The 15,196-nt window shown below is 27.9% G+C and overlaps 1 protein-coding gene across 1 annotated transcript in view; it reads right to left on the bottom strand.

The window, feature by feature from the left end:
• Window positions 1-15,196, bottom strand: part of LOC100207468 (pleckstrin homology domain-containing family A member 1) — a 64,539-nt gene that overhangs the window by 10,540 nt on the left and 38,803 nt on the right. The window contains exons 6-9 of the mRNA XM_065793130.1: window positions 15,114-15,152; window positions 14,967-15,035; window positions 11,499-11,560; window positions 11,071-11,131 (exon numbers count right to left, since the gene is read on the bottom strand). Coding sequence (XP_065649202.1) covers window positions 11,071-11,131; window positions 11,499-11,560; window positions 14,967-15,035; window positions 15,114-15,152 — 231 coding nt within the window. The remainder of the gene's footprint in view (window positions 1-11,070; window positions 11,132-11,498; window positions 11,561-14,966; window positions 15,036-15,113; window positions 15,153-15,196) is intronic.

Below are 15,196 nucleotides of genomic sequence, written 5' to 3'. Positions count from 1 at the left end.
CGATTTTGATGACCATGGTTCTCCATTAAAAAAAAAAACAACTAATGAGCACGGACATATATAGCTTCTTCCATCAATTCGGTGCAAATGAGTATGCCCTACAAAATTCAGAAGGTTCTGACGGATAGGGAAAAAGAAAAAGAAGCACTAGTTCAATGAGAAAAACTCAAACAGTCAAAGAAAAATGGTAAGAAAAAAGAATCTATTTATGATTTACGTCTTGTTTATACATTAAATATATAAATTAAATGGAATTATATTTCAATTTCTATATTTCATGTTATATTTCAAGACGGATAAGAGTCTTCTTTTAATTTGTTTAGTTGTTTAAAGATTAATACTTTTAAAATATAAACCTAACATTATCACTTATATTTTATGTATCAGCACCAATGAAGTCAACTTCTACTTTAGCCATCCAATACTGCCAAAGAATGATATTAGTGGTGGGGTGCATACCGTAACACTTGCTCTGATAAAGATACTTACAAGTTGGATTTGTCATAGTTTTCAAAGAAAGTTTTGTGCGCATTTCCTTCATCCGTAAAAAGTGAACGCCTATTTAGCACAACTGGAAACATATTTGAAGCAAAAAAAATCAGACTATTCCAGAGAACTCCAGAGCATGGAGAACAGATTGCATTTTTAAACTATAATATGCCTACTTTCATTGAATAAATTATTATTAAATAAATAATAGACTTCATAGTTCAACTGATTCATCTTTTTTAACAAAATTTAACACAAATACCAAATTTTATGTTCAAATTAAAATAATAACTAATTTTACATATGTTTACATTTTTGTGAATTCTTTCAAAATATTGATCCTAAATTACCTTAAGAATCAGTAAATGACTAAGTCATTTATTGCAGATTGCGGAGTGATTTGTAGTCTATACCTGCTAGATATAAAATTGTTTTAATTTTTTATAATTGTGCTTTTGTTTTATAATTTTCCTAAAATGGCCAAAGCATACAAGCCTAAAACATTGATATATGATTTCAAAAACAGCTTGATTATTCAAATCGTGGTGGTGAAGTGTATTGCGCTTTAAAGTCCATATGACTTTTGCCAAAGCTTCGGCTTCGGCCAAGTATCAGCTTCGGTACATCCCTAGTTTTAATTAACTTTTTTTACTATCATATTATTATATTGATACATATTTAATTATCGTCGCTAGTGGCAATAAATATTGGTTCTAATTTTTTTTAATTGGAAACTGCTATTGAAACAGAAGCTGTGATTTCTTTAAAGCTATGATCTCTTTAATGTTATATTACGCTACTTAGCAACGTCAACAACCAGTGGGGTCACTGAGATTGGTATCACCCGGAGCGGTAAACTTTTGGTGTCACCCCTCTAGACTAAAAACTAAAAAAAGTACTCTATATCTAGAATGTTCTAAAAAAAAAAAAATTTTTAGAAAAAAAATTCTGACATTTGCTTTTTATTCATTTTAGTGTCCCCCCCTCTGATGGTGTCATTTGGTGCAAAATGCACCCCCTAGCGATGCCACTGCCAACAACTGGTGTTGTTGTATCACAACAGGTTATTGACAATAGGTATATCAATATCCAGGTTTTTCATGTGATGTACTTTTATTTTTATATACTATAATTTCTTAACTTTTCTTATTTTAGATTTATGATGTATTTGGGCGTTTTAAAGAACTAAATTGACATTTAGTTATGCTGTGCTAATTTTGGTTGAAAGTATACACTTTAATTTTTTTCCATTTAGTTTTAAAATAACTACGCTTGCCTGTACAATAAACATGGCTTAATATATTTGAGTGGCTTAAAATATTTGATTAATATATCAAATATATTTTGAGTGGCCAATAGACTAAATATATTTGAGTGGCTTAATATATTTGAGAATCGAAAATATTTTTACCATTATTTTCTACCATTTACTAAAGCCTATTGAAATAAATAGACTACAAAGAGTATATAAATGGTAGGTGTGAAAATCAGTACTCCTGAAATATTTCTAAAATCTAATAAATAGGTTTTTTAATTTCAAAAAATGTCTTAAAGCATAAAAATACACATAGAAAATTGTTAGGACAACGCCTTTTCATTTATGATGGAGAGATTTGAGATATTAACGTCTCCACTTAATTACATAAGTCTGCACACATAAAAGAAACAGGGTCAAATCATTATATTTCAACTAATTTGAAGAAAACTTTGTGGATCTCCATCTCAGATTTTCCTGATTTTTACATATTATTATGCCCATTATATAAATAGGTTAAATTTGAAATTTCAAACTTCCAAGTACAACGGTTCAGAAGTTATAGCCTTAGAAACATGACACAGTGGCCCCCTTGATTTACAAATGGTCATCAAATCAACAGACCAATTTAACAATCATGTATATGATTGCCAGAGATTGCACAATAAATCTATGGAACCTTTCTTCAAGCTCTTTGTTTTTCTTGAGTTGAAAGATAAGTCATTTACACAAAAACATGACGTCTTTAATTAATACTTCCTTTTAATAAGTATTATGGTAACTCATAGTTGCAACGAAACAATTACTCATTCGTATTTTCTAACTTTTACACATGTCTTGATAAAAGCATTTACGCTCTATCAATGAAAATACTAAAAAGCCTCTAGTGCCAATTATTATTTGTGTGTATCGTTTTTTCGTTATTATTAGTTATTATTGAAACAATTTTAAAATTGTTTTCAGTAATAACTAATAATAGTTTGACTTTGTGTGAATGACCATCGGCTAGAGTTATGACTAATATGATCTAATCACTTGTAATAAACATAGATAGTTATTTATAAATGCAAAATATGTAAAAGAACATTTTTTGGAGGTAATGTGTAAAAGAGTCTCTGGTCCATCTTATCCGTGTGTTTTTTAGGGTAGGACTGACCTTGAACCTTGTAGAACCCATAATCTAGCTAAACTCTTGTTTAAAAAATAACTGGCTTGCCCGAGTTGTTAGTACTACTTTGTTTTTTTAGTGTTAAAGCTGAATTTTGTTAAAAGTTCCAAATTTTTTTCAGGGATTCTTCAATTTTAGGTTTGCTGCTATTTTTTGCTAATGAAAAAATAATTTTAAAGTGCTTAAAATGTACATTAATTTTAAAAAGTGCATTTAAAATATATTTTTTTTAATTTAATTTTTTCAAACAATGCGCTTTTTGTTTATGTCCTCACTTAGATAGAGTTTCAAATTTTTTTTTTTTTGTGAAATTGCTTATGATTACTGATAGAATAACTTTTTTTTTTTTTTTTTTTGCACTTAAATGTTTAAAAATCTATGGAGTAATTTATTCCCACTAATACACAACAAAAATGTGTATTAGTGGAAAAGTGTCATCGATAAGTGCAAAAAAAAAAGTTATACAATCTGTAATCATGTAATGCGGTACAAAATGTAATGCGGTAGCGGTGTAGTGGTAGAGTGCTCGCTTCATAGGCAAGAGGTTCTGAGTTCGATTCCCACCACGCCCCTGGTAGTACCGCGCTCAACTTGTTTCTCCACGCAGCAGTCTTGTTTGTCAAGGTTCGCATTTCGGAGTTATAGAGTTATAGAATATAATTTTCATATTGTTTATTTATGCAAGCTTTTGATTTTCTTCTTTTTTCTATTATCACTTACCGGTCTTTTAAAAAACTTTACTCGAAATTACTCAAAAATACATTAAAAACAACAGACAATTGTAAATAAATGTTTAAAAGCTATTTTGCCCAACTGTGCGGCATACAGTTGGGGAAAATACCTTTAAAACTGGACAAAAGTAATTTTTTTTGTTTTGGATTTTTAAGTTAAATAATTATTTTAAGGGCACTTGTAAGACTTAAAAAAAAATCTCCATACTCCATAGATTTTTAAACATTTAAGTGCAAAAAAAAAAAAAAAAAAGTTTTTCTATCAGTAATCATCAGCAATTTCACAAAAAAAAAAAAATTTGAAACTCTATCTAAGTGAGGACATAAACAAAAAGCGCATTGTTTGAAAAAATTAAATTAAAAAAAATATATTTTAAATGCACTTTTTAAAATTAATGTACATTTTAAGCACTTTAAAATTATTTTTTCATTAGCAAAAAATAGCAGCAAACCTAAAATTGAAGAATCCCTGAAAAAAATTTGGAACTTTTAACAAAATTCAGCTTTAACACTAAAAAAACAAAGTAGTACTAACAACTCGGGCAAGCCAGTTATTTTTTAAACAAGAGTTTAGCTAGATTATGGGTTCTACAAGGTTCAAGGTCAGTCCTACCCTAAAAAACACACGGATAAGATGGACCAGAGACTCTTTTACACATTACCTCCAAAAAATGTTCTTTTACATATTTTGCATTTATAAATAACTATCTATGTTTATTACAAGTGATTAGATCATATTAGTCATAACTCTAGCCGATGGTCATTCACACAAAGTCAAACTATTATTAGTTATTACTGAAAACAATTTTAAAATTGTTTCAATAATAACTAATAATAACGAAAAAACGATACACACAAATAATAATTGGCACTAGAGGCTTTTTAGTATTTTCATTGATAGAGCGTAAATGCTTTTATCAAGACATGTGTAAAAGTTAGAAAATACGAATGAGTAATTGTTTCGTTGCAACTATGAGTTACCATAATACTTATTAAAAGGAAGTATTAATTAAAGACGTCATGTTTTTGTGTAAATGACTTATCTTTCAACTCAAGAAAAACAAAGAGCTTGAAGAAAGGTTCCATAGATTTATTGTGCAATCTCTGGCAATCATATACATGATTGTTAAATTGGTCTGTTAATTTGTCTGTTCTACAACTGGAAATATGGCCATTTTTATGGTTTCTTAATTGATTTTCAAGTATATGTAGAAAGTCTTAATTACACATTATACATTTTGAATAATAAACTACAATTTTGCTATTACAAGTAATGCTACTTTAATTTTCCAAATATTAATTTTAATTTTCCAAATATTCTAAAAATATCCATTGGATGCCTGAAACTTATTTAATACTAATAGGCTAGCAATTTAGGTTGCTATAAAATGCAGTAACTAAAGAAAAAAACTTCTTTGGATTGCCAGTCTTTGTAACTTTGTGTTATGAAATGCTTTATTTATGATAGTTTCGGGGTAATGACACTCTTTTAACCATAATGTTAGTACAACTAAATGTAGTTTTTCTCAAGTATAATAAAACGTAAAAACGATTATTCTTTTTTACGTTTTATTATACTTGAGCAAGATTATAAGAAATGTTTTTTTTTATGTGATAAGAATGAACACTGTTTTTAAATAGTTGTGTGTGTGTGTGTGTATATATATATATATATATATATATATATATATATATATATATATATATATAAATGTTTGTTTTTATACTTTCTTATTTTGAAAAATACTTCATTTCAAAAATAATTACATTACAGTAAACGGGGTGACTTTGGCCCTAGAGAGTGACTTTGGCACAAGCTAAATTTTTTGTTTTAAATGGTTTAAATTTGGTACAGCTAGGTATGCTGGTTGATGTTTTGTGGCTAATTGTGGGAAATTTATTAGTTATTTAGCTTTCTTAGTTTATGTAACTAGAGTCTTTGTAATATTGTAAATTGCACTTTAGAAGAGGCACCTAAAATCTGATTTTTTTTTTAGGTGTGTAAACTTTTACACCAATAGCATTACCTATAGAAGGCTTTTTACTGGAATGTATACTGAATTAATTTAAGCCATTAGCATTTGATTCTATCTTGTTTTGAAAGCTAAATAGTTTATTACGTTTTTTGAAAATGAGGCTCAAAAAAATGGGTTGTCTTTGGTCCACTACATACAGTGACATTGGCCTAGGCTTAAGTCACCCCATGGATCAGAAAAAACTTTTTAGAGATCATTTGTAGTTATTATGGTAGTTATTATGTTGTAACATTTTATAGTTGTTAAATCAGTATAAAAGTACAGCAAAATTTGTTTTGGTCTTTAAGTATGCCAGGAAGTTACAATTCAAATCGTGGAAGAATAAAATATGTTACATATACTTAAAAACAGTTAGAAAATTCATTAAAAGATTTAAAGAATGGTTTAATTACTCAAAGACAAGCAGCTTTTAAGTACAATATACCAAGGTCAACATTAAAAAATAAAATAAAACAGACATATTCTAAAAAGTATGGTGGTCGGCAGATATTTACATCAAAAGAAGAAGACACGTTTAAGCATATGCAATAAAATCATCTGAGTTCAGCTTTCCTGTTGATTCATATGATTTAAGATGCATAGTATAAGGGTATTTAGACAAAAAAAGGCGACTTATACCTTGGTTCAAAAATAATTTTCCAGGTGACGATTTGAGCTTTTATATCCAGAACTCACAGTAAGATTTTTGAGCAACATAAAGCGAAAGAGAACAGAAGTAAAGGCGACTGTGAATATTAACTACTTTATAAATCTATCAAATGAAATAAGTAATATTTCACCTGATAATATATGGAATTATGACAAAACCAATCTCAGTGATGATCCAGGTAAAAAAAATAAACTAACAAAGCGTGGATGTATCCTGAACGCGCCATTAATTTTACAAATACTTCATTCTCTGTAATGTTTTGTGGTAATGGTGAATTGGTACCAACATATGTTGTTTACAAAGTGGAATCGTTATGGAATACATGGATGGAGTATGGGTCACCAAAAGCGCATTATAACAGATCAAAAAGTGGTTGGTTTGAATCAACATGTTTTGAGGACTGGTTTATCTCTTTACTTCTTCCAAAACTTAAGAAGGCTCAAAGAAGAAGTGTCATTATTGATGTTAATGTACCTTCACATTTGAGCATTGCAGTATTGGATGCATGTCATAGCAATAACATAGCATTTGTGGCATTACCAGCAAACTATATGCACCTCACACAGCTATTAGATCTTGCCTTCTTTTGACCCATGAAAATTAACTGATGCAAAATATTATGTGAATGGAAGGAGAAAGGAAAAGGAAGGAGAGTTGCTTCTCTTCCTAAAGATGAATTTCCTAAACTTTTAGACTGTTTAATTACCAACTTAATTTTTTTTTGTAATTATTAAGAAGCTCCCAGAAGACCTTACGGTCTTATCACAGAGCACTGTGGAAGAGCATTTGACTAGGAACTTCATGCCTCCTTCCTTACTAATGTCACTTAATGGGCTAGAGCTGGCGTCGAACTTTAGACCTCTGGGTTCTGAGCCAGAACTCTAACCACTGCGCCACAACTACTTAATAACTAACTGCTAAATGAACATAGAAATGATAACTTTAGAGCTGGTTTTCGCAAAACTGGATTTTTTCCATTAGACAAATCTCAAGTGCTTTCACGACTACCATGTCGTAATATAAGTTTAGAACCAACTACTGATTTAGTAAGCCATTCATTTTTAGATCATTTAAGTAAGTCACTGGATGATTCCCAGATGATTCTAAAAAACCAAAGCGACATAAAAAAATAAGCTGCCCCAGGTAAAAGCTTATGTTCAGCAGGTATATCCTCTTGTGTTATAATAGAATAAATATAAATAATGTAGATACACCTAGCAGTATTACAAATACAATTGAGACCAATAACATTGACTTTCCTGACCCAAGTACCAATACTGGAACTATTGAGATTTCTAATCTAATCTTTCCAGATGTAAGTTTAGAGGTAGAAAGTCATCCAGAATCTTTAGATCATTCAGAATTAAGCAAAAAGAACTTGCAAAAGCTTGATACTGATAAAGCAAAAAATGTTAATAAAAAGAAAAAATTATTAAATCTTGTAGAAAATTGTTATGTAATTGTTAAATGTAACGAAGAGTTAAATCCTGGACAAGTTTGTTAATTTATTTAGAACTAATTATATACATTTAGCTAAACAATTAGTAAACTTTATAATTAATTATTAATTAATTTAATAACCAATATTACTATAATAAATAATACTATTTAATGTATTAATTACTGGATTATTTTAAAGTAACTATTGAATAATTTCTTTTATGTAAAAAATTGAGAAAAAATGGAGCAGAAATTACCATTATGAAATAAACTGGACTTAACTGGAAATGGTCACTACCAGCAGAGAAACTTTTTCTCCAGTCAGAAATTTATTTAGGAACCAAAAAAAACTTTGAAAAGGGGAATCTATTCAGTTCCAAAACTTTTTCACGAAATTTTGTTTTAAAACTTTATTTTTGTCATGCTTTGTTCTTTATACCAAAACGTTATACTTGAGCTGTTTTGTTTACTTGGTATCGATACTTGTTCAGTTTGTACTAATATTTTATTTACTCTATACAAGAACTTTGTACTAAATCCTTTTTATCACTGTATTTTTGTAAATTTACTTTCTTTGTGATCTTGCAACTTTGGCCCACCATTTAAACCCCCCAAAAGATACTTCAAGTGATTTTCAAATGGAAGACAGATAGTTCTAACTATCCTTTCTATGCACTTCTAAAAGTATTTGGCGTTTGAGGAAATAACTTTTGTGGCTTTCATGCAATAGACGTTAAGGTGCAAAATGGGCCAAAGCCACTCGTGTTACAGTATAGATATACCCCATTACGATATAGATACAGCGCTGTTTTACGATATAGATATTTCTGTTTTTATTGATACTATACCAAAATCAATCGTAATTAAACCATTTAATTTTGAAAGAGAACTTTTTAACTTGGTGATGTGCAGATATTTTAGCCATATATTAAGGCTTATTTAAAATAGAACTGTTCTGAATGAAGAACAAAGTTATAGTCAAGAACACAAATCAAGAGGCAAAGGTAAGTAGGTTGTCAGGAATTGAGTCATGAAACTAACCATTTAAAAGATATAGAATAGCAAACATTTAGTACCAACAAGCACTTGTTGTACACAGTGAAGCTATTTGACATAACAAGCACTTAAATCACAACAATATTATTAATACAACAATATTGGCTGGTAAATTTTTTCAGAATAACATTAAAATGAGTGCAGGTTTGAAATAAAGGTATATAAAGAAATAGTCAGGGAATTCTTAATTCACAATAGGTGAACCAGGCTATTAATATATTTTTAAATGTTATGCTTCATAATAGGAACACTTTATAATTACCTTTTAAATAGTTGATTGTCTTAAAATAAGAAAAAAAAAGAAGTGTTACGATTAAAAAAGCCTGCTTTTATGACAAACACATTACCAGAAATTTCAAAAAATTGTTGGCAACTTGCATTTTAACTCTTTTTAATTATTACAAGTATATAGTTTGCACTTTTTAAATTTTTAGTAGATAAAGAAATTTTTTAAATCATGAAAAATTTTAGGTTAACTAACAACATAAAACAGTTATTAATACTAATAATATAAACTTATTTTTTTAATGAGTAAACCACTAATACAAAATTAACAACAATAAAATAACATATTTAGAAAAAAATGATTCCATACTGAATAATTTTAGTGCCAGATATAATCTTTTCTGCTTTCTTAATTTTTTTCTTTCTTTTTTTTATTTATTTATTTATTTTTTTTTTCATTACTTAACTTTTGTTTTCTTTGACTTTGCGATTTACTCAACTTAAAAAAAAAAAAAAAACACTTTATAAACTTTTTTTTTGTCACATCAATTACAAATTTAAGTATTGCTTATTACCCATTCATTTTCCAATGAAAGTATCATTGATGCATGTAACTAGCCAAGAATTTTAATCATTTTTTTGAAGTGTTAATTAAACTGTTTAGGAAAAAAAAAATTTTGTTTTGATTTATCTTTAATTGTTGGTTATTTTTCTGGATTTTCTTGACATTTAAAAAAATATTAAGATTTATTTTTAGTTTGTTTTAGAATTTCAGTAAATTAAAATAGAGCAAAAAATTTTATGACATTTAAGAAGATTTCAAGTTTCTGCTAAAAAAATATAGATAGTTAAAGTTAATAAAAAACTTTAAAATAGTTAAAAAAAAAAAAAAAGGAATAAAATTAAAATAAAATATTAGAATAATTAAATTTATAATTTAAATTTTTGGTTTAATGAAATTCTAACATTAAACTTACATTATAAAATATTATTTGGCCTAAAAGAACTAACTACTTATTATAAAGTTTACACGGTGAGTAAAATGAAATGAAGGAGCTAACTACTTTTTATAAAAAAATTAGACACCTTTAGAACTTATTTTTGGAAACATTTTTTCTATTTGTCAAAAAGATGGTTCAAAAATTAAACCTACAAATCTGTAGTCATATATATTAGTGTATTAGAAATATATTAGTAGCTCTTGTGGTTTAGTAAAATTATAAGAAAAGGTTAAAGGTTAATTCAGTTAGATATTGTTGAAAATGTACAAAACACAAAATTGTGAATAACATTTAATTTTATAACGGAATTTTAGTAAAATTATTTTTAAAAATTATTAAAAAATCTTTTTTGTATTATAAAGTACTATTAAATTTTGTTGTGTCATGTAAAGTAGAAAACAAAGACTACATGTAGATATAAAACAAACACTACTTGTAGATAATCACAATGAAAATGTACCATAGTTACGAACTTTAATTTCCTTCTGAAATAATACTTTCTTATGCAAGGAATATGGTTAATGAAACATGGTTCCCTTTTGGATACAATCGCACATATGACCTTTTTTAGAAAAAGGAAACCCCGATTTGCTAGTGGCACCAGGGATGCAGAGTCCCTAAAAAGACTTTGGATTTGAAAGTCTGCCTGGTTTTTGGTATCTAGGAGCTTTAAAAATGTAATGAGGCTTATGGGGGAAAAAATTAAGACATTTAGGTAAAAGAGACGATCAATTTTGAACCTGGAGTCCTTATGTATAATGGTGGCAAGGACTCAAGAACTCCAGAATATAGATTTAAAGCTGGAGCCTTTAAATCTCTATTTTTTTGGGGTCTTTAGGACTCTGTATCCCTGAGTGGCACACTATGCCCAATCAATGAAGCATTAAATACTAACAATAAAACTATTGCAACTAAAACCAAGCATTTGATTATATAAAAAATGTAAAATATATAAACTTTAAGATTTACTAAAACAATGATCAATCAGACAAAAAAAAAAACAAACAAAAAAAAAAAAACCTTTATAAAAAAGTTTCTTTTATCTGTTTTCAGTTCAAGCAGATTTTGGCGTTGACAATACCTAAAAAACATTCTAAACTTGGCAGATCCATTGACCATTGGATAAAAATTAATTTAAAAAATTAGGCGTAGAACTGATTTTCTGATCTACATCAAATGTAGAAACAAAACTTGCTGAAAAAATCAATGTTTAAGGTCTGAATTATTCACAGATTTACTCTGGATATGTGATATCATCATCATCATCATCATCATCATCATCATCATCATCATCATCATCATCATCATCATCATCATCATCATCATCATCATCATCATCATCATCATCATCATCATCATCATCATCATCATCATCATCATCATCATCATCATCATCATCATCATCATCATCATAATAATATGGATGGATAAAACACAAATAAAATTACTTCTGCAAAATATTAACTGATTTCACATGTTTCATCATTATTGAGCGAATTGGATCTTTTACCTAAAATATATTTAAAATTTTTTAAAAGGAACCATATTTTAAAATGATATCTAAAAATTCAATGCAAATTATTAATTCATAGTTTGTATTGAATTTAAAGACTACACAACAAAAGCAGACAGCTTAAAATTTATGAAGTGGCTTTAAATTGTGTTAAAAATTAAACAATCATTAATTTATCAACTTTGACAGAAATATCAATATAAATTATTAGGTAATACAGCTTGCTATAAAAAATGTACAAAAAATTAGTTAAATATGTAATATGTATGTATTTTTAATATGTATTACAAATTTAAACTTCTTTTAGAGATTATTTATATAAACTCAATTACAATTACTCATTTTTGGTGTTTAATTTTGTGTTTGCAACCGATATACATTACATAGAGAATGTGTTTGCAACAAAGATAATTTACAGAGGTGAAAATAAAGTGTGTAACTAAATATTCTAATATTAAAAAATCTACATTGTAGTTTTCAATTATTAATTAAACTAAAAGCATTTTATCATTAATTGAGGTAAATATTTTTCTTTTAACTTATTTAAAGTTGAGTTTTTCTTTATTGAAAAAAAAACCTCATTACCTATATTTACAAAAAAATTATCTTAATTTATTACTTCTTAACATATTTGTAAAAAGAAAATTCAAGAAAAAAACTAGGTAAAAAAAAAAAAAGTTAGATTGTCCTTTATATAGAACTATTAAAAATTTATTTTTGTAACTTAGCTGCAAAATGCAAGCCACAAAAATAAAAATTTTGAGTTAATTCCATTTATATATACTAAAATATATTATCTATTGAAATATTAGAGCAACTAAATAATTTTTGGTCCTAAAAATAGACAAAGACATCAATTTCTCAAAATCAGTTTACTTGGACTTAGCTTGTTTTGCAAATGGGCTCCTCATATATAAGTAAATAAATAAATATATATATATAAATATATATATATATATATATATATATATATATAAATATATATATATATATATATATATATAAATATAAATATATATATATATATATATATATATATATATATATATATATATATATATATATATATGTATTTATTTTGTTATTCACCTCCTCAAGGCCAAAAAGGTTACTACAGATGAGGAGACTACTTAATAGTGGTTATAACCCTCTCTCAACTCTACAACTTCGAAACACGAACCTCGACGAACAAGGCCGCTGTGCGGAGAAACAAGTTGATATATATATATATATTTATAAATATATATATATATATATATATATATATATATATATGGGTAATAATGTGGATAAAAAAAATAATACACTTGAATATAAACAAAACCCAAATAAAAAAAAATTTAAAGTGTTATAAATATAACTCAGCTCTCCATTTAAATATCAATAGTAACTTCAAGAACCTGTCAGAGTTAACAAAAGCTTTTATGATGAGGTTCTCACTATTCTGGAGCAGTAGCAATGATATTGTTGCTTAAGAGTAAAAACATTAAGTGAATGAACACCATTTAATATCAAGCAAAGTGCAATATTATGTGCAACACATAGACGATGTTATGAATCTTTTCACAAGAGGTACCATATCTGACATCAATAAATTAAACTACAAAAGTCATTAAACAACATGATCTTTGTTTGTATTTGTGTTGTGCTGAACTTTCTACGGATGAGGTTAGCTTTAGCATAAATAGAACGTACTTTTTTTAGAATATCTTTGTCATCCTGCATATTGTTTGAGATCAAATGACCTAGGTATTGCGTAGTGTGTGTGAGAACTATATTAGATAATATGAAACAAGGGCTATTTACAAGGGGTTCATAACTTTAAAAAAGCATTATTTGAGACTTATTATTGTTAAAAACTAAATCATGTTTCACAGCATTCCCAGAACATAAGTCAAGTAAGACTAAAGACCTTTGGCTGACGGTGCACACAGGACAATATCATCAGCATAAAGAAGATGGTTAATGAGAGAAGGACCCAAGCAGCAGCCTATGGTAGTTTTATCAAGTAGAACACTAAGATTGTTAATAAATATATATTAAATAGCAGTGGAGACAGTACACCTCCTTGTTGCATTCCATTACTGATGGTAAATGTTTTGGATAAGATGCCATCCCATAAGATCTGAGCTGTTTGACCAGCATACCAGACAATGAGTAAGCGTAAAGTTAGATCTTCAGAAAGTTTCATAAAGAGTGTCAAAGCGACCTCTATCAAAGACCTTACTAATGTCAAAGAATGCTACATGCATATTTGAGACATGTGACAGGTAAAAATTTAAAATATCTTTTAAAATAAGAACAGGCATAATAGTGCTACGGTTTTTCATAAATCCGAAATGATTGCGAGTCCGATGAAAACTTTTATCAACATGTGAGACAAAAATACGTTCCAAAATCTTAGAGAAAATTGTAAACAAAGTTATGGGACAATAATTAGCAGAATCGGAGATGTTGCCATTCTTTTCTTTAACCACAAGAAAAATAAGTGCAAATAACAGAGTGTGAAGCACCAATTGGCATGTGTCCATGGCAAAGCATGTAGGAAGCATGAAGTCCAAAATGATCAGCTACTTTTTTTCACAAGTCACACAATTTATGATAGATTCGACTTCATTGGGAGTGACAAGATGGGCATCATTCTAAAGAAGATTACAGTGTTTAAATGTAAAGGTATTATTTATAGCTAGCTTGACTAGTTAGTTTTGAGTTAAACTAGGCACGATAGTTTTTATACTACATGTGGCATACATTATCAGGACCTGAGGCAGAGTCAATAGAAGATGGAAGGCTACATTTATCACTGTGAATAAAAGTTACAGTAGACCAGAAACTAGTATAGTTCTTATTTGCTAAACTGTTTGCCAGCTTTTCTGCTTTTGTAGTATCTTCTTTTTTAAAGCGACGAATGGCATATTTACATAAAGCTTTTGCATTTTTTAAAAGATAGAAGACTGGGCCAAACTTTGGTTTGTTATAGCTGCGCCATAGACAGAATGCATCTCTAGCAGCCTTATGAGCATCTTTTACATAGTTCGTCTAACCTGGCATAGGTTGTTTTTTATTGAAACTTAATTTAGAATGGTGAAGGCACTGAGATGAAAATTGAGTAAGACATTCATTCACTATATTGTACAGGTAGTTGATCTACTAAATGTGCTTATGTGAGTTGCAATGAACATCACTACAGTTAATTACTTCTTAATTATTATCTATAAATGTAAACTTTGTAAATTGAAAAACATATGAAACAGTTATAATATATAGTGTCCCTTATATTAACATATAACATCTTTTTAAAAATTAATGAACATTACTAACAATTATTTTAATAAAGATTTGAAAAAAATATCAACTTTATAATAAAAATTCTTGATAAAAAAAAAAGATTAACTCAACATACATGTTCTGTATCATAATATGATAATTCTCCATTACTTAGACGAAAATATCTTCTTTTCCAGTTCTTGACCTGAAAATAAAAAATAATCTTATCAGTTTTTATAACTGTAATAAAAAAATAATAAACAAAAACTAGTGAAGCACTTACAATTCCACCTTGCTTTAAGCACCAACCCTCTAAAATATTCTAAAAGTAATTTCAACGCTAAATATTAAAAATTAAGCTAACTT

The sequence above is a fragment of the Hydra vulgaris genome, chromosome 03 (genome assembly GCF_038396675.1).
Source record: "Hydra vulgaris chromosome 03, alternate assembly HydraT2T_AEP".
Taxonomy (NCBI): Eukaryota; Metazoa; Cnidaria; class Hydrozoa; order Anthoathecata; family Hydridae; genus Hydra; species Hydra vulgaris.
This window is presented reverse-complemented; position numbering and strand designations above follow the sequence as displayed.